This window comes from Microsporum canis, genomic scaffold (assembly GCF_000151145.1).
Source record: "Microsporum canis CBS 113480 supercont1.7 genomic scaffold, whole genome shotgun sequence".
Lineage (NCBI taxonomy): Eukaryota > Fungi > Ascomycota > Eurotiomycetes > Onygenales > Arthrodermataceae > Microsporum > Microsporum canis.
The window spans coordinates 1,711,463-1,730,810 of NW_003299163.1; the positions used below are offsets into that span (position 1 = coordinate 1,711,463).

At 47.6% G+C, this 19,348-nt stretch overlaps 8 protein-coding genes across 8 annotated transcripts in view; 4 read left to right on the forward strand and 4 right to left on the reverse strand.

Moving 5' to 3' along the window:
- The window catches only part of MCYG_07844 (YTA7 protein), a gene marked incomplete at both ends in the record, with an annotated part of 5,325 nt that extends 4,524 nt beyond the window's left edge, over positions 1–801 (forward strand). Inside the window, one exon of the mRNA XM_002844015.1 lies at positions 62–801. Coding sequence (XP_002844061.1) covers positions 62–801 — 740 coding nt within the window. The remainder of the gene's footprint in view (positions 1–61) is intronic.
- A 923-nt stretch (positions 802–1,724) lies between these two features.
- MCYG_07845 (translocation protein sec66) lies at positions 1,725–2,637 on the forward strand (the record flags this gene model as incomplete). Its single annotated transcript, XM_002844016.1, has 3 exons — positions 1,725–1,839; positions 1,923–2,200; positions 2,284–2,637. The coding sequence occupies 3 exons, from the start codon at positions 1,725–1,727 to the stop codon at positions 2,635–2,637; spliced, it is 747 nt and encodes a 248-aa protein (XP_002844062.1).
- Positions 2,638–2,941: 304 nt separating this feature from the next.
- On the reverse strand, positions 2,942–5,399 carry MCYG_07846 (origin recognition complex subunit; the record flags this gene model as incomplete). Its single annotated transcript, XM_002844017.1, has 8 exons — positions 2,942–3,911; positions 3,972–4,093; positions 4,149–4,422; positions 4,475–4,614; positions 4,664–4,898; positions 4,961–5,034; positions 5,085–5,300; positions 5,349–5,399. The coding sequence occupies 8 exons, from the start codon at positions 5,397–5,399 to the stop codon at positions 2,942–2,944; spliced, it is 2,082 nt and encodes a 693-aa protein (XP_002844063.1).
- A 313-nt stretch (positions 5,400–5,712) lies between these two features.
- Positions 5,713–8,319, forward strand: MCYG_07847 (pentatricopeptide repeat protein; the record flags this gene model as incomplete). Its single annotated transcript, XM_002844018.1, has 1 exon — positions 5,713–8,319. The coding sequence occupies one exon, from the start codon at positions 5,713–5,715 to the stop codon at positions 8,317–8,319; it is 2,607 nt and encodes an 868-aa protein (XP_002844064.1).
- A 306-nt stretch (positions 8,320–8,625) lies between these two features.
- MCYG_07848 (conserved hypothetical protein) lies at positions 8,626–10,100 on the reverse strand (the record flags this gene model as incomplete). The annotated part of the gene is made up of 4 exons (XM_002844019.1): positions 8,626–9,494; positions 9,570–9,697; positions 9,764–9,824; positions 10,058–10,100. 4 exons carry the CDS (start codon positions 10,098–10,100, stop codon positions 8,626–8,628), a joined length of 1,101 nt encoding a protein of 366 aa, XP_002844065.1.
- A 273-nt stretch (positions 10,101–10,373) lies between these two features.
- On the forward strand, positions 10,374–13,153 carry MCYG_07849 (nucleolar complex protein 14; the record flags this gene model as incomplete). The annotated part of the gene is made up of 2 exons (XM_002844020.1): positions 10,374–10,655; positions 10,727–13,153. 2 exons carry the CDS (start codon positions 10,374–10,376, stop codon positions 13,151–13,153), a joined length of 2,709 nt encoding a protein of 902 aa, XP_002844066.1.
- Positions 13,154–13,404: 251 nt separating this feature from the next.
- MCYG_07850 (vacuolar triacylglycerol lipase) lies at positions 13,405–15,211 on the reverse strand (the record flags this gene model as incomplete). Its single annotated transcript, XM_002844021.1, has 3 exons — positions 13,405–14,451; positions 14,519–14,863; positions 14,966–15,211. 3 exons carry the CDS (start codon positions 15,209–15,211, stop codon positions 13,405–13,407), a joined length of 1,638 nt encoding a protein of 545 aa, XP_002844067.1.
- Positions 15,212–17,090: 1,879 nt separating this feature from the next.
- MCYG_07851 (uncharacterized protein) lies at positions 17,091–17,763 on the reverse strand (the record flags this gene model as incomplete). The annotated part of the gene is made up of 2 exons (XM_002844022.1): positions 17,091–17,174; positions 17,227–17,763. The coding sequence occupies 2 exons, from the start codon at positions 17,761–17,763 to the stop codon at positions 17,091–17,093; spliced, it is 621 nt and encodes a 206-aa protein (XP_002844068.1).
- Positions 17,764–19,348: the final 1,585 nt, after the last annotated feature.

A 19,348-nucleotide genomic window follows, 5' to 3' on the forward strand; every position in this document is an offset into this window, starting at 1 on the left:
GAGAACCAGTCTGGCCTGTCAACACTGTCACAAAAGGGAAATGTCACGCCCATGGCTCCAGGGTCACAACCAGGCGACTATGTAAACGACGCCTCGACAACACAGACAACTTCGGAAAAGAAACATTCTGGCCCCTCTGATATGACGCATAGCAACCCTCATAACTCGGTAATGGCGTCTGGTGTACACGATGCACCAGACCTTACACTCTATCCCGATCGTGCGTCCGGGGACGAACACCTCCCTGAGACACAGCAAGGCGACAGCTCCTGGGTTTCTTCCCAGCTTACGCCCCTCCGTGGTGTAGCCGAATTCCTCCACTCGCAGTCCACAGCAAGTCTTGCCAATGGCAGCCAATCTCAACCTCGCCATTCCCAAGCATCCCAATCTCATCCTCCGGGCCCTCCGCCACTCTTCGGCGCAGCATCCAGTCGTTCTTCAGCGGCCAACACCCACGGCACTCCTGTCACCCCTCCCTCGCGCAACGGCGGATCTCACCGCATATCCGACATTGTCAACAGCGAACCAAAGCAGCCCGAGCCGCCGCTTCCAGACTTGATCATAGACGAAGCCTTTAACAACGAGCTCCACGAAGACCTTAGCACGAAGACGGGGGGATGTTCGATCGAGCAGCTGGAGCAGATCAACACCGAACTCATGGATTGCCTCTGGACCAACCGCAACGAGTGGAATAGAAAAGATGTTGCCGTCATGCTAAAGTCGACTTTCCTCGAAACACTTGAAGACATAAAATCAAGCCAGAATTTCATCGACACAACCCAAAAGTTGGATCGCCAATGAGCACGAAGAACATAATGATATATACGAAAAAAGGGGAACGGGCGAAGAGGACGAGAAGACCAAGATGGATTCTCGTCGCTTTGTATATTGATTCACCCACCTCCTTTCTTTTACAGCCTTTACAGCCATATAGCTAAGATCTGTCTTACCCCAGGGACAGACTTGAAAGCGCGAAGACATATTTGCAGGACCTATTCCCCCTTATCCTTCCTGTATTATTTCTTTTCCGCTCCCTTTCTCGTTCTTTACCCTGTGATGCAAATGTTTCTTGTCATTCCTGTGATTATGTTTAATTCTTCACTGTACAGCGAGTCTGTTGGCGTCTGACCTTATCTTCGTCTCCCATCCTCTCTCCCTTACTCATCTTTCCTTTTCTTCTCCTGCTGTTTCATATCTGTGATTCTACTCTGCCTTTGACGCTCATATTGTTCACGGGGGGAGGCTGTCTGGTTTGCGGTGCGGTGAACGTATTTTAGGGAGACACTAAAGAGAAATCAAAGAGAACCTGTAAACAATCCATAAACCGTCTTGATAGACTTATACCCTCGTCTTTTTATCAAATAGCATTGTGGTGATGTCCCTGTATACTATCGAAGTGTCCTTTATGTGGTTGAGTAATCGAAACATGTGACGCCACAACGTCCTTTGCTGTCTATCTGGCATCTCCAGCTTTTTTCCTCCCGCAAGTCACATCAGAGTCAACCGGCGCAAAGACAACCACCACTGCAGCACTTCAGGGCTACTCAATTGCTAGCCAGGAGAACTTGGGCTGTCTCTTCAGCTTTTAATTCCAATTCGACTCCGCTCAGCTGCGATAGTTACTCTTCTCGCCGTTGCCGCTGCTCCAGAAGAGCGAGCTTTGCGCGCGAGGGTACACGGCTCGACTTCTCTACAGATATTCCTAATATATAACACATTCCAAGATGCTGGACTTTCTCAGGATAGACTGGCTCAGTCTTACTATCCCGCTCGCCTATCTAGCTGTCCTGGTCGGCTCGCTCGCAACATTCTCCTCGCTTTACCGCAAACGCAAGATCCGTATGTTGATTCAGAGAATAAACACGGAGCCCTCTATCCGCTACAGTGAAATGTAAGCTAACGGTCGGACTTATCTCTTGCAGAAAAGGCTACTTCCCTGAAGCCATGGTTTCCATCACATCTCCAGCGTGATATATACTTCTCTATCCTGCATATGGAGAAAAAGGCCCCCGAGACAGTGTTGAAAGCAGCGCTTCTACATCGTGCGGCAGAAGACATCAAGCGACTTCTCGAGCTTAGAACTAAAAAGGCTGCTTTATCTACATTACTACAAAAAGGAAACGTTGGCGATGACCTATGGCAGCAATTCACAAGAGCCGAAAAGGAGATGGAAGAGGAATTCAGAGACGTTGCTTCAGAGGTACATATCGTAACACCTTTTCTTGTACTTCAAATCTCGTTAACATCAGGCTAACTCGGATTCCTTTTTTAAAAAACACTCAGGCGAATACTTATGCCCCTGGCTGGGGTCAGGTCATCTTCCAGTCTGCAAACGAGATGTTCCTGAATAATATGGCACGAGCCGACATTCGCGCTCTTCAAAACACAGTCACGGAAGAAAAGGGATGGTGGGATCACAAAAGGGCAAGCATACAGGAAGGATTCATGAAAGAGCTCGAGCAAGAAAAGGCTGGCACTACAGAAAGTTCCAGGACCAAGGGCGGGTCTACAGGCGAAAACACCCAGCTTGGCAGCGATGAAGATGCTGTCCTTGTGGATGCGGCTAGCTCTACGACCGGCTCCACGACCGGCTCTGTGAGCGGAGGGGGCAAAAAGAAAAAGAAGGGAAAGAAATAAGTCATTTGGTTGCATTTCCCTCTTTGTCTTTCTCCCCTCTCCCCCTTTAGATTATATATTCCCCCTTTGTCTTTTTATTTGACCATATCCTACGCCCTTGTTAATTATGGTAGAAAAGACCTCTTTTGGACGTTAACTTTGTATATCATTACGAATTACGACTATTAGCGAACCGATGCCTCAGAGAGAGAGGAGATCCCTGGATTCTGATATTTGAATTCGGAAGATATTTCGCTAAAAATTCGACAAATATACACGTAGTTATGCCTTGAAAAGAAGATCCCGAAAAGGCGGTTTTGGACGATTACAGGCCTATCCACGCCGACTTTGCCAAATGATCCGTCTTTTTCCTACTTGTTCTTATCATTCCCATCATCTTTAACTCTGCGAGAGACTGGTAAAATATGGAAAATGCCACACGCTCATCACACTTCTCCTCGTCTTCTCCGCCAACAATCATGTAGAATGCTCTCCATAAATCATAAACGTTGGCCACAGCGCCAGATTCGAGATAAAGTTGGTAGAGAATTGAAATAGGCGGTTGGCTGGCAGAGAGTGCCCCTATCTCTCCGTTCTCCTTTGAATCCAAATAGTCAAACGGGGTTGACAATGCTTGCTCAACTGTATGCCGACATCTGGGTGTAAAGGTATATCTAATAGGCGACTTAAAGTCATATATCAGGCATTCATGGAGAAATAAGTTTGTGGGTGTTATCAGCTTCTCGGCGAGGCAGCTCTGTAATGAATCAAACAGACGGTCAATCAGATCACTGTATTTCAAATCTTCATTTGACAACTTTGCTTTCCCCTTTGTCAGCTTCACCCTTTGGCCCACGATCGTAGTGTTGTGTTTTGTAAGCTGTGCATCATATTGGGATCGTAAAGCTCCTTTAGTTTTCTTTGTGCGTATAAGCTCTCGAATCTCGTCGAGTATGGCATCCGACTCGGCTGAGGGTGTGGACATGGGCCCAAATGCAACTCCAAGGTCAACTGAATTCAGTTTCTTAGCAGCATCGAGTGTATCAACTAAGACCTTGGACTCGAGAAGCTCTCCCTTAAGCGCAAGAATAATACACGCAGAGTGATTTGCAGCTTTTAGTGCCTTAATATTCTGAGACAATGCTACTAGCCATTCAATGCAACTAAACACCTCTCGCATCTTTTGCTGGGCAGTTGCAATGCCTAGGTAAACGTGTTTTGTAAGAGTTGCGTCGTCGTTCATCATGCCTTCTGCAGGTTCGATGTCTTTAGTATCCAATAAGCGTTGCACATGTCTAGCTCAGGAATTAGTTACGTATAGTCACATGCCGATGTTGTTTTTATGAGTTACTAACTTCCGAAACGAAGGGGTATTCCGAATTGCTTCACATAATTCAGGCTGGAGCTGCTTGAGCTTGCCTTTCCCAGCAAGTAGGACCGAAAGTGGGTTTGCGAAGAAGTGAGCCATATGAGTATACTTTAATTCGTATTAGCAACAATGGCAGAGGGCGTCAGTTTAAGACTATGCATACCTTGAGGACACTGCCAAACCTCTCAGGGGATTGGAAACAATCCCCTGACTTGTCCATTAAGATGTGGCTCACGCCGTGTCCAGCCCAGAGGCACGCATCATCTTGGGTCTGGAGAGCTATAAAAATGCGGTCTATCGAGTCCCCAAAGTCTTGAAAATCAAAAAGGCGGCCTTGCAACAACTTAACAGCGGAACGTGGGAGCCTCGACTCTAGATAGGTGACAGAGGTGGCTACGCCAAAGAGAAACACAAAGGGTATTCGGTCCAGCCACGACCTGAACTCTGTTAGTACCATCGTCACAGATCCCAAATGATATGATTACTTACCATAGAAGTGTGATTAAGTCCGCCAGGACAGTGCTATCGAATGCCTCGCTGTCCTTGAACGCGATGACAACCTTCTCCACGCCATTTTTCCTAACACAAGACAACAGCAAGTCGAGGTCGTATGGTAATAGCTTCGGCCCCTATAGATGACTTAGTTGAGACAAAACAAAGAATTAAAGTAGTTATTACCATTTTTGAGGTTAGGTAGTCGCGGTATTGATCAATATCTTCCATACTAGTGATGGCAGCCTTGATGATCATTTTCAAGGCATTTTTGATATTAGAAGTATCCCCAGAGTCTAGCGTAATCAGGCATGCATTTCCTGACGTATGTAGCTCCTTTCGTAGGCGTTCTAAGAGCCCGCCGGTTGATGATATATTTGATCCTACCGAAATCATCCCAGTAGGAATCCGCCCGTTGTAACTATAAAGTAATCAACAAATTTATCTCTTTCAGCATAAAGCACGCCAAAAAGAGTCACATACGTCTCTCTCGAAGATTCTTCGATAAATGTTGCTATACTCCTTAGAACTTCCGAGTCAACCTTGCGGAGAATGTCCTGTAACTTGTTAGAGTTACGACATATCTTCACATTTCAATCGTACAAACCTGGATTTTACGCTCTTTCCGGGACCAGAGATCTTGAAATAGTTCATATCGTAACTTGACGGACTCTTTGGCTTCGTGTCCATTCAGAAGTGGTACGAACGGGGAGATACTGCTCCCTAAGTTTCGGTTGCTGGATACATGATTCAACTTGCGTCTCTTGTTTGAGGCTCCATTGACACCGCTGCCTTTCTTCGCGGGTTTATATATATACGATCCCTATTTAACTGTTAATTCTATTTTTATATAGCTGCAAAGAGGACGAACCTGATACTCGAAGCCAGCAAGGCCTCCGTGAGCCTCATGACCGGATTGCATGGTTGGAACTCCAAAAAATCCAAATCAACTAAGCATATGAGATACCAATCTCTGGCTTTCTCGGATTATATCAAAAATATTGATGATGAATTCTGTTTTCTTCATGCTTGTTGTCGCGTCTCTAAACAATAATGGAGGATTTCCAATTAGTTATAAACAGGTCATGTGACAAGCTTCAAAATGACTTTGTCGATTCTCAATTTGATTCTGCGATTCAAATTCTCTCCTTTTTATGCTATTTCACAACTCGAACAACCAGCAAATTCTTCTATCCTGCAGGATCTCGATGAGCTGACTACAATTCGCTGCATTCATGCGCCGGTTGACTTTACAGGGAACTCGGTGGCATCAGCATGCGCTCAAAAAATGCCTCCCTAGTCGCTCTCCCTCGCTCTTAAGCCTCCCTCGACCATTCTCTACTAGAGCAACACTCTATTCTCACGACAGAAACCCGAAAGTGACCGTTCGCAACTTTGAGCAGTCGATTACGAATAGCAATGATTATTTCGAGGTTGATCCAGAGACACCAGACCTGGTGGAGCAAGGCAGGGTGAAGGAGGAGCTCAAAAGACTGGAAAAGGAGCTGGACGTTCTTAAGGATGGGCCTTTTGCCCTAGATGGTGAATTTATGAGGAGCCTGTCCGAGGAAGATAGAAAAAGGGCCGTGGAAGCTATCACCAAATATGCGGCAGAACACAATTGGAAAGAGGAGGATGAGAGGGATGAACAGTTGAAAAGCCGCCTAAGCACAAAGCTCAACAAGTCTTTGCAGGAGGAATTGGATAATTTTGAAGCGGAGGAAGAAGAGCTATGGGATCCTACCAAAGAGCTATCCGATCCGAATCAAGCTACCGAGCCTGCTGAACAGACGAAAGAGCCCTACGAGGTCGAACTAAAGGTCCCGGAAAGCCACCACGCATATGTCACGAGGTTTAACAAGGCTTTGAAAGCTCTGAGAAACAACCCAAGCCTCGCCGAAAGGCAATTTGCCTGGAAATCCTATCGCCGGTGTAAAGAAGCTCTTCCATTCTTCCTCGATATTGCCCCAGAGGAGTCTATAGCCATGCTGTGGGAATCCCAACGCCCCAGCTTAGCCTCTGAGAAGATACCTCCGCATCATCTCACAATCCTAGCCGAAGATATACTTACCAGTGGACGAATCCTAGAGGCGCACCAATGGGTTGATTATATGGATGCCGTTTGCAGAGACGGCCAGAAGGAAAAGGCCCTCACGCTATGGAGAGAAAGGGAACCAGACTTGGCAGAATATACTGCATACGAGAAAAAACAGTATTGGGACCTGGGTGTTCGCTTGTTTGTGGCCAATTCAAGGCCGAAAAATGCGCAAGATGCTGCGCTGGTATACCTCTCGCTGGACCCGTCTCATAGTGCCCGGATACTCATTCCAGTCATTAACTGCTGGGCCCAGAGTGATAGCCCTGAAAACGATGCTCGTGCTTGGACGCTCTATCTACATCTCAAAACAACACTGGGAACAGATATCACAATGGATGATTATGACGCAATCAGCGTCGGCTTACTCAAATCTGGCAAAGTCAACATGGCCCTAGCCGTTTTTAAAGATATGATGTTAACCGGCCAGAATGCGTCTACAGAGTCGGATGCTCTTTATAAAGCTTCTCTTGGGCTTGTTGGGAAACTTCATTCTGACAGTATTAACGAGTCAGACGTGAACAGGGTTTCCCTCGCAGCACTAACTATTCTTCCTCGAAAGTTCCAAAACAAGTTCTTTTATGCTAGCTGGCTTAAAAAACTGATCGGAATGCATGAACTTGACGCTGCGGCAAAGGTCATCGAGCTAATGTACGAGAGAGGAGTGAAGCCAGATGCTAAACACGTCAACGGCCTAATGGGAGCATGGCTTCGTGAAGGAAGTAGCTCTAGCAGGAGAAAGGCTGAGGAACTCGGGTGGGCTATGATCCAAAAACGAGTTGATCGTGTTTGGAGTAATCAGCCTGAAAAGCCCTCTGTCAGTGATGCTCATCCTGAAGGCACCATCCCAGAACATGTGCAACGGACTGTTCCTGAGGCAACTATAGAGACATTTTCAATTCTTCTGCTGCACTATACACGGCGAGATAAAAATACTTTGATCAACTATCTCGTGGAATGTCTAGATAAAGCCCACATTCGACCCAATACATTTTTTGCAAACCATCTTCTTTACAGGGAGCTACGGAAACAGAATATATTAGGGGTTTGGTCGGGATACAAGAGTGCAATGTCTACCATTAAACCCGACCTCGAAACATTTGCGTGCCTCTGGGATTGTGGGAAAATTCAGTATGACAGAACTCGTTCCTGTTTCAACGCACAATTTCCTTCAGCTCGCGCGTTATACCGTGAAATGAATCAGTGGTATTCAAGCCTCTCTCCACACCATCAGAAAGGTACACAGAATGCATTCTCAAAGGATCTCTACGATCATATCATAAGATGTTTCTGCCTTTCACTTGACCCCGAAGGAACCATAGTTGCTCTACGAGCTATGAAGCAGGCATATGGATTCTTCCCAGATGCCGACACTGCTAGAATCCTTGTTTTTCTTGTTGTGCGTTTGATTCCCACGGGCGATGAAGCAACGCTACCCAAGCGGCGCCACAGACGAATTTCTTCCACCCCCCGAGCCAAAGAAAATATTCAGTATGTAGGCAATCTCCTTAACAGGTTGCGTGAGCAGAAGACGGTACAAGCTGCCAAGGAAGGGATATACCTTGATGATATGGGTGAAGAATTCCATATGGAGTTTGAGGTGGACCTGATGTGCGACCTTTTACGACTTGTTCTACGAAGCATGCCGAAAGATCCAGCCAAAATTGAAGACAGAATACAGGCTGCGGCGAATGATATGGGTGTGGGCGACCTCTACCTTGGTGAACCACCTTCGTACGATGCATAAATTCCTCTTTTCTCTCTTCACTTATATAGGCGCCGTTTGGACATGTTCTGGCGTTTACTTGGGGCATCTTAAAAATATGTAACTACTTAGCATGGACTGTAATATAGAAGGGGTCATGTACGATATAATTCAACAGATTATCATCATTATTATTATTGTAATTTCTATTCCATATAGTATCATCTTTTGCCATGAGAGTGCCCTAAAAGTCAGCAGCCCCTGTTTGACTTCACAGACGCACACACAGATACTTGACGTATCAAGAATATGGGTGCCCACCCCGGAAGAAGGATAAAGAAAAGGAGGTTAGAAAGACCATAGCAACCATGGACTTCGTCCTGTTTCGGGTTCGGGCTGGGACTCTGGATGAGTTTCCTCCTGAGTTGCAGGTCCGTCTGGACTCTGGTTTGCCCAGGAGGGACTGGTTTCTCCCAGTTCCCAGTCTTCGTCAGGCGAGCCAGGTAAGCTAATAGGGTGGAATATATTGTCTGCTACCAATGGCCGACTTCCTTCACTGAAAACCATGGCTTCTCTGCGACGCCTTCTAATTGCTTGTTCTTCAGCGGAATTTTCCTGCGGGCGGCTACTGAGCCAAGGCGAAATACCCGCAGTTCCTTCACCATCGACCATCCAGACATCACTATCCGCATCCGAGCCGGAATCCGAGTTGGAGTCATAGGCCTGATAGCCGTCTCTTCCATAACCATGACCAGTGGCTTCGTTCTCGAAGAGCCCATTCCCAAATATACCCGTTGTATGCTCTTCCATCCTACTCCCCATTAACCCATATTTTCTGAGGTGGTTTAGCCCATCTTGATCGGATGATATGGTATTAATAATGGAACCCATAGCTGGGTCATCAGCCCACCATGTTTTCATCATAAACACAATACTTCGCTTCTTGGATTTATCACGTACGGCGCATGGGAAAGGATAATTCGTCAGCCATCGGCTGACAACTCCTGCTTCTAGTGCAGTTATTACGTTCCCTGGCAGCATCGAGCTGAGTGTCTTAAGGGCCTTGTTCTCACCAGGTGGCCTTGTCTGTGGGCAGATTGGCGAGATTATGTCACTAGTCTTTTCGGTATGTTCGCTGAGAAAGTTGCATAGGCAATCGACGAGAGCACTGAAAGTTGCCGTATCTCTTAGTCTCATAGGAACAGTCGGACGGCCCACTAAAATAATTATAACCGTTAGCCAATTGGCCATCATTCAAATACTTATTCTCTAAGATAACTTGCATGCTGTACTTGATACGAGAAAGCTAAGTGCATTCACAGCTTTGCGTCGTCGCTCAGGGTCTTCACCGGCAAGGTCGTCTAAAAGCAATTCCTTCGTCGAACCCTTGGTTGACCTCTCAGACACGATTCTCAGTGCTCTAAAGAGGCGTAAGTTGTCAGACTAGATATATCTAGCAAGAAGTTCAGGTATATCGAGTACTAACGCCGCACGAAGATCGAAGCTAGAGCTGCCAGCAAGCCGCTGGAGCGTCTCAAGTCTTAAGGCTGCAGAAACAAGTCAGACAGATAATTAGATGGCAGTACCACGAGCTGCACAACATACCATCCTCAGTTGCCTGACCAATTACTGGATCCTCTTTCTCAGCCTTCCTTATCTCAGCAAGATCTTTTACCCGGTAGAGCTCTGCAGCGATGCCTCGCGCGGCAAAGAAGAGGGTGACGCCTTGTAAATCTGTCAGCTCGGTACTCTCTATCTTGGGAAATTCGAGTTGCCGTACCTAGACAAAGCCATAGAATTCTGTCATTACCATGTGAAGCCATCACTTCTGTATATTCATCTTCAGCCAGCACGATAACTCCATGGCTTGCTCGCCGTCGTTTCTCTCTTTCTGTCTTGTTTTTGTTGTTGATATCTCGAAGTTCAAAAAAGAAGAGTTGAAGAAGTTGGCAGAATCCAAAGGCGGTGAAGGCGCTTATCGATTAAACTATCAAAATTTCAAACTTCAACATTTTTCGCTCATTTTCACACTTTCAACCCTCGAATTTCTTTTCTTTTTTCTTTGGAAGAGGGCCCTTCTGTGAGGGCAATTGATCATGGCGCCGTCACAGCTGAAGCAACTAAAGGCGTCATTGCGAGAGAAAGGCGTAGTTGGCCCCCAGCAATCCAAGAAGCAAAGGCAGAAAAACTCGAAATCCGGCGCCGCAGCTGAGAATCGCATAAAACGAAATGCTGCCCTTCAAGCAATACGGGAACAGTTTAATCCTTTCGAAATAAGAGCTCCTGTGCGGCCGTCAAAGTTTGCTGTCACCACTACGAGGCCAGAGAGAGGGCCGGCGCATCGGCCTGGCGTGACTAGAGGTCTTGGAGAAGAGAGGGTAACTATATGCATCTAGCTATTTTACGTGCATATTTTACCGTTATGGGAGCTAATTGCTATGTGCGATAGAGAAAACAAACCCTTCTCAAGGAACTCCAAAGTCGAAACAAGGTCGGCGGCCTTCTTGATCGAAGATTTGGTGAAAATGATCCATCCATGACCCCTGAGCAACGAGCGGCCGAGCGCTATGCAAGAGAGAGTCAGAAACGGTCGAAAAAGGAAGGATTGTTCAATCTCGAAGATGAAGACGAAGGCGAAATGCAACTCACCCACATGGGACAATCTCTATTTGGCGTGGATGCAGGAAAGGATGACTTCAACGAGGAGCTGAGTGGCCTGGAAGAGGAGAGCGACTCTGGAACAGGCAAAAAGAGGAAACGTATAGTGGAAGAAGTTGATGATATGGATGGGATGGCCGATGAGGATGAGGATGAGGAAGAACAGCCTGAGCGGAAAAAGTCCAAGAATGAAGTCATGAAGGAGATTATCGCGAAATCAAAACAGTACAAATATGAACGCCAAAAATCCAAGGAAGATGATAATGAGCTTCGAGCTATTCTGGACCAAGGCCTGCCTGACGTGTTTGCGATGATGCGGGGAACGAAAGCAGCGGAGCCCAAGCCCGCACCAGGACCGGCCCCGGAGCCGCCTCACATGAACCCTGATCGTGCTGCTTTACTGGGTGGGAAGGATAGAGACGAGGCAGATCGCGAGTATGATCAACGGCTGAGGCAGATGGCGTTCGACAAGCGCTCCAAACCCTCGGAGCGAACCAAAACCGAGGAGGAGAAGATCGAAGAAGAAGCAAAGCGGTTGCAGGAGTTGGAGAATGAAAGACTAAGGCGCATGAGGGGAGAAGAGGAGAGTGATGAGGAGCAAGCAGATGGTGCCGTAGAAGAAGAATTCCCAGACGATTCCGAGCCAGACGACGCGAAAGCATTTGGGCTTGCCCAGGCAGAGACGTCTACCGGCCTATTTGGTGTTGAGGACGAGGACGACTTTATAATTGACGATGACCTTGTTGATACCGAGTCTGCTGCCGATGTGCTTCTTAGTGAGAGTGACGTTGAGTCCGAGGAAGAGGAAGATGATGCAGACGATACCGAATTCATTGGCGATCTTGAACTCCCCAAAGACAAACCATCAGCAGCAAGTGATACTATATCCAAAGCACCGAATGACCCTTCCCTGGCATTTACCTATCCTTGCCCTGAGTCGCACGACCAATTTCTGAAAATTTTGGAGGACGTTGATATCGAGAACACGCCAGTAGTTGTCCAAAGGATACGAGCGCTGCACCACGCTAGCCTTCACCCTGATAACAAGGCAAAACTAGGAGAATTTTCGAAAATCCTGGTTGACCACACAGCGTATCTTGCAAATCAATCTACTCAGCCTCCCTTTGCTGTTTTGGAAAGTTTACTACGGCATGTTCACTCCATGGCCAAAACTTATCCAGAGGAGGTTGCAACTAGATTCAGGTCACATCTCCGGGATATTTCAGATAACAGGCCTCTAAAATTGCTACCAGGAGATCTCGTTTTGCTCACAGGGGTGGCGATGATATTCCCTACTTCTGATCATTTCCATGCTGTCGTTACACCATCAATTCTTATCATGGGCCGCTACCTAGGTCAAGGGCCAGTCAATTCCCTTACTGATATCGCGGCTGGGACATACATTGCCAGCCTATGTCTTCAGTATCAAGCATATGCTAAGCGATATATTCCCGAGTTCATAAACTTCACTCTAAATTCCCTTTCTCTCCTTGTGCCAAAGGAAATCAAATCCACCCCTGGATTTTTCCCTGTCCGATCTCCAGAGTCCTCTATTCGATTACAATTGGGTAATAACGCCTCGAAAGATGTCCAGAAATTCCGATTTTGGGATATTTTCTCTCCAGGCTTGAAAGACAATGATGCCGAGAGCCTCAAGCTATCTCTTATAAACATTCTGATCTCACTTATTGATAATGCCGTCGGCTTATGGGGTACCAAGCTGTCTGCCTTTGAAATTTTCGAACCTACAAATGCTGTTCTGCAGCATATGGCTGAATCCTGTTCCAAGGGTAGCATCCCCACTGCCCTCTCAGGCCACCTCCGTCAATGCCTTAAAACAATTAAAGTACTTCTTGCTACCATGAAGAAATCCAGGCGGCCTCTACTCCTACACAACCATCGGCCGTTGGCGATCAAATCAAGCATTCCCAAATTTGAGGAATCATTCAACCCAGACCGACACTATGATCCTGATCGTGAGCGTGCCGAACTCAGTAAACTCAAGGCTGAGCATAAGCGTGAGAGGAAGGGTGCTATGCGCGAGCTGCGGAAAGACGCCAACTTCATTGCTCGTGAAAGCTTGCGGGAAAAGAAGGAGAGGGATGCAGAGTACGAGAAGAAGTACCGTCGTCTTATCGCAGAGATACAAGGCGAAGAAGGACGAGAGGCGAAGCTGTATGAAAAAGAAAAGAAAGCGAGGAAACAATCGCGCAGATAAGTATAATTTTAAAGAATTGAAGTATAATGTATTCTCTATACTGCTAGCTAGAGCGAGCAGCGCCGATACCCACGCAGGCCAAAATTCTCATATTGCAATTATATTCATCAAAAAAAGAAGTATGTACGCTTTCATTATCTATCTACATAAATGCCTAGTCTACGCTATGCAGAATGCCACCCATCTAATATGTAAAAGTGAATCTGGGGTATCGCTTGAAAAATCACACAAAGTAAACTCATATGGCATGCTCATTGTCTGAGGGCCGGCCCGATGCTTGTCAAATAGTCACATCTCTTTTTCAGTTGTTCGTCTTCGGTTATCATTGTTGTCGCATTGGTTTCAAAGAACAGCCTGTGTATGGGCATCGACGAATCGCCCTGGACACTCGGCATCCACTCCGGGCTACCTGCTACCCGATATTTGTTCGGATCCAATGACCTGATAAAACTTGTCCAGTAGCCCTGGACGACAGGGACTATAGCGCTGTTATCACCATTAACATACGAAGATGCTGCTTTCCGACCAAGGAACGCAGGGCCAAAGATAGCATTCAACTCAACGGTATGTGTGGCTCCATAACCACTTTTCGCCAGGTGACGGTCCTGGACATGGTATTCATAATTCCAGATCTCTCTCTTGAAAGTATTGCTCATCGTTCGGCATATAGCTATCGCGGGGCAGATATAGCGCATTTCACCGTAGAGGTTGCTTAACTGAGTCCAATATTCACCTGCTCCTTTGAACTGAACTTCGGTTTTTGGGTAGAGAGAGTGAAGCTCGTCGAAATGTTTCTTTTTCAAGGAAGGGAATTGCCGTGCGAGCCAGCTATCGGATTCTTCCAGGGTCGATGTGTTGTGGGGAGCAAAGATAGTTCCTTCATTTGAGTCGCCGCCCATGACTGTCGGGACATCGATGATTTTACCCTGGTTGAAGAGGTTATAGAATGAGTCCTGAATCAGGTCACCATCAACAACGGGGCTGTATGCAAAGAGAGGTGGTCCACTAGAGTCGGGCAACGGGACACCTAAGTTCTGTTCCTGCAGCTTGTTTACATTGAGCTCTCGGAGACAGGCTAGAGAGTCCTCGTGGGTATCGCATCCGGTTCTTTTAGCCAGACTGTCATACAGGTATTGGGAGTCATGATTGCTGAGAGTTGTCCCAAATGAAGGCGATCCGGCGATGGCCCCATGGAAGAGGTTATCATCACGCCCTCCATGTGCGGTGAGAAGATGAGCCACTGATGCTGCACCAGCACTGTGACCTCCTATCACAACATGATCAGGATCGCCACCAAACTAGTTCGAGATGTTAGTAAAACTGGGGGTGTCTAGGGTTCTACTTCGGAGGGAAGGTCGGGCTTACTTTGCTGATGTACTTCTTAACCCATTGAAGCGCCTTGATCTGATCCTTCAGCCCGTTGTTTAGACTGCCGCCCTTTTCTATCTCCTTCCCAGGCAAGAATCCATACAACGACACACGGTAGGTAAAAGTGACGACGATTATGTTATGCCCTGACGCAGTAACTAGCCCCGTGCCATTGAGGAACGGGTCACTGTTAATATTGAAACCGCCTCCTAAGATGAAGAAGAAGACGGGGAGCTTCGAGTCGGGGCGTGCATTTGTCGGCGCAAAAACATTCAGGCGTAAACAGTCCTCGGATATTCTCGTCACACTTTTACTGCTGGTGGAAATGCAGTATGGCCCGCGCTAACAAGACGGTTAGATATGTGCCCTCCATAGTAGGCTTCGACATCTGCATGTAACAGAATCCTGTCAAACTCTCCATCCGCCACGTAGATGTCAACTTACAGAATTTGCGCGCTGAATGCCAGACTCCTTCATCGGATCCTGAGGAGCAGCAAACCGCAGCTGCCCTACTGGGGGTGCAGCATAGCGGATTCCAAGCCAGCTTGTCACGCCATACCCTCCAGGTATGCCCAGGTACTTTGCATAGTCAAGTTCCACTAGAGGGCCATGCATATGGTGAGCCCTGGCGCCCTTACGGTGCAGTACTAGAACAAGCGACACTATAAGTATCGTTATCAGTACTGTCATGACGCCAATCAATACGATGAGTAGCTTCTTCCTTGACCGGAGAGGGCGTGGGTCCGGTGTGGTTTTTTTTGGTTTCTTGTCCATGGGGAATGTTCTAAGAGGAACGAGGTTTGTTGACGGAGTAGGAGAAGGTGAAATTATAGAAGAGCGCGGAGAGTCAGGGACAGATTGAAAGTGGGCGGAAGGAGGTATTGTGTTCACTTGGGGAGCCATCTTGTTGTTGGCAATGTTGGTTTATGTACTGCTGTGATGTGACAAATTTGAGCTAGTGACAGGAGCCTAAAACTGTCAAAGGCGAATTCCGAGTTATCGCAAGTAGATGCGACCGCATAAAGCTGATGGTGGTGATGGTATGAGAAGCCAGGGGTCATTCATGCCAACATCTTTGTCATAGAGTATTGATCGATTTGGTTTGTTGTACAGCCTTGAGATATGACATCCTTCTAAGAGATTAGAAAGGCAAGCGGAGTAGTTTAACGAGTGACAGCTTTTTTTTTTTCTCAAATCCAGATGTTGGAACCGCAATGTTTCTTTTATGTGGTGTAGTTGGATGAGGGCGGACAAAACGAAGGTAAGAGGCTTTGATCAGCGTGAATAAAGTCCTGCATATGCAAGACCGCAAGGCAAGCGGAGGAGAAAGGGAGAGAAGAGACAAGAACGAAATAAGCCCTCCAAGAAAAGAGCTCTCTTCATGGGGGTGGCCCACGGAATTTATTAAGCTTGCATTCGTGTGTAAGCTTGCTTGCCCCCATAGTAAACGGCCGTGATAAGAAAACGGCAGATGAAACCATGCGCTGTTGGATCTAAGGGAAAACGGGCAGCCTCTAACATATTGTCGCTAGGGCAATCGGGGGCTTAAGGTGACGTGGACTGGTGCATTTGTGCAACAGCCCGCCCAGCTGGGGCGTGTTGGGTGGCCAAGAGGAGAGGCAGCTGGAGTTTTAGATCGGGCCTTTTTTTTCACCCTATTTCACAGCCTCCCCTAACCCAGCGCTAGGCTACACACACTATTGTAATGGTAGGATTCTTGCCGTTGCAGGGGAGACGGAGGAGGACCGGAGTCGGAATCGCTGGCCATAATGCCACCGGGTTGATCGTTCCATCATACGCAGCTAAACCACTCTGAGAGACAAACCGGGGCCAACGAGCCGCGGAGTTATTCTAGTTGCTGAACAAGGGAACCAAAGGTGCCTCTTCTTTTTCTTTTTCTTCTTTTTTCCTGCTGGTGAGTGTTGCGATGAGATCAATCAAGCTTAACCCATGTCACTCGAACCTTGCTGGAAAGCTTGAATGTCCGGGCCGGGCTGGATCGAGGCTGCATGGGTCATGGATGACATCCCCCTTTAATTGGCGACGCAGGAGTGGCTTTGCTTGCGTTATATAAAGCAACCGCGTCGGGGGTGCTCAGGATAGTGACTCTGCCCATCCCCTGATATTACCGTATTATCAACGGGGAAGAGCCATGCAACCTATATAACTGATAAAAGGCGGGAGACAGGTTAAGTGTTAGTGCTGATGCGGGCTGACGTGTCTGTTGTGTGACCAGATTGATCCGTAGGTTCATCTTCAGGGCTCTCGATCCTCTTGGGGGACGAGTTAACTTTTGCCTCTCTGGCGTTGGCCAGATCAGCGACATCGAGAATGGCCCCTTCAACGTTTTCCCGCCTTTCACTGGATCCAATGAAATGCTAAACCAGATGTCTTAACAAAAACTGGAACGTCCATCGCGGCTAATGTTCGCTCCCGACCATTCATGCCGGCCACACCCCCCAAAGAGCAGACTTTCTATCAGGGCTGACAGGGTTGGGGGGGAACTCGGGAAGTCGACCACGGAGAAAACGCCTGGCAATGGAGGCTCATGGCGAGCGCACTTCACATGCTAACTCTGTCTCCTCGTCGCAGCTAATCCCAGAGGAGAAAATAAGCCCACGTATGCAAGGGAGAGGTTATTCATAGCTTCACCCTGGCTCATTAGCCCACGCCCCTCCTCCTTACAAACGTTAGCGCCGAGTTACTCTGATGGTCTCCCTGTCAAGGGTGTCCCACAACATCGGGAGTGAGCAGAGGGTTGGACAGAGGGCCAGATCAATGGCCTCCCCGTGGTGCAAGTTTTGTATCAGACAGGCCTGTGGCGTAGCAAGACCACTCAGATGATAACTCAGTTTTTTGGACCATCGCTCAAAGAGAGGAAGCAAGAGAACTTCCCTTGTCCCCCTGGCCTCTCGAGGGTCCCGGCTAACCTTGAAAGGGCAAAAGGTGGTCCCTTCAGGGTGCTCACATCTCACACCCTTTTTTTCGCACAATTTCAAACCAGGCGCAGCAGATGGCGTCCATACATAGTACAGCGCTACAACGCGCGGAACATTTTGGGCTACTTCTCCGTAGATCTTGGTTGTCTTTGCAACATCTTCCCCGGTCTGCTCAGGTGTGCTAATAATATTTAATGAAGCACTTTTTGTTGTCGCGGCCCAATACTCAGCGGAAACCAGATTCTGCTCGCATGATCCACTGCTCCATGTCCGATGCTCCTTTGGTCGTAGTATGTCTTGCATTTGTTACCTGAAATCCTTCACTCCGCTCTGAGACTCACCCGCCGTTCCCAAATACGGATGTCCACAGCGAAATTATTGAGTCACCCGTCTATCACATCTTTACTGTGCGGAGTACTCCGTACGCCGTATGCTGTGCTGACTGGTTCCTGTAAGCCTCAGGCTGAAGTCGCATAATCATCCGTACCTGAGACATCGTGAGAAAAAAATCAGACCAAACGGGACCAGGCGGAATGGACGAATTGAACCACCGGATCAAGGGAATGACCGTAGGTGATAAGGTCACTTTCTGGTCTATTAAGCGAATCCGTCTGGGATAAGTAATTAGCGCCCAGCACATCGTGGTTGAGTTTCAGGACTTCCACGTTCGGCTGCAACCTACAAGGCCCGCTTCGATCGCCGAGCCGCTAGTTGTAGAAGTAGTTTGATGGCTAAAGAAACAGATCCTCCTCTCTCATAGGGCCTTGTCTTGCACGTTCAATCCCCATATCCCGTCAATACGCCAGGTTGCATAAGTTTGGGATCCAAGTATGCTAATTTAGTCGCATTCTCACTCCATCGACGGCCTGCGATATTATGTGCTCGAAGACTATGGACTTCTTTGGTCTGCATTAGCCTGCCAACCGTTGAATGGTTCATTGGGTGATTGTGTAGCGATTTTGAGGGATTAAATTAGTACAAACCACCGAATCAGCCTTGAGAGTCTGCTGTTGTTGGTGATATTTGGAGCCCTAATAGATAAAGAGGTTGCCAGGTAATTTGCCTTGTAAGGCATCGCCGAAGCTCGAGAGCCAGCTATGGGGCGCTAGATAGTTATACACTTAAAGATCCCGCCATTCTCGATCTCGATTCCATTCTTAGTCGCACGGGGGTTTGCTAGAATTCTCGGGGTAGGCATTTTTACCCCATCCGTGCTGGTATGGGAGACAACCGAGCGCCCTACTGAAGCAATTCCTTGGAGTTTACTCATCATTAACCATGGCGTAAGCGACTGGCTGTGAAATCAAGCTTAGGAATGTTGGGGTTGTGAACTGTGGCTAGCCGGTCAGGCGTCCTGCCTACACTTGTTTGTCTCCGCCGCCAACAGACGGCGAGTTGCACCCACGCAATGGCAAGGCTCTCGTCATGCAAAGACCACGCCTGATCCAACTTGATGGGCATATCCTGGGCATGTGCGACACAGCTAACAGATCCATACAGCGTATCCAAGGCGGGGAATCAATATCATCTGTGCTACCCATCGTGTAGGTGTTCGAGAAGCAGAATGAGCCCGCATTATTGGTGCATGCTTTGGATGTAAGAAATATAACCAAGTGAATCTGATATACTGGGCAGCGTAGACCAATATGACGTATATGATGCAGTTAGCCCATCAATCGAATGGGGATGGAGGATGTTTTGCATCCATCTCTATAAGGAGTGAGAGGATCGCTGCCTCTTTTATCTCGGTGTAACTCAAGCTCTACTTGACATGATGCACTTGTCGGCTGAATGTGACCATCCTAATGTCCACCTAGCGGCTGTCACGTCCGCGATCCAGGGCCACGGCGGCCATATCAGTCATATCTGGATCTTTTCATGGCGTCTC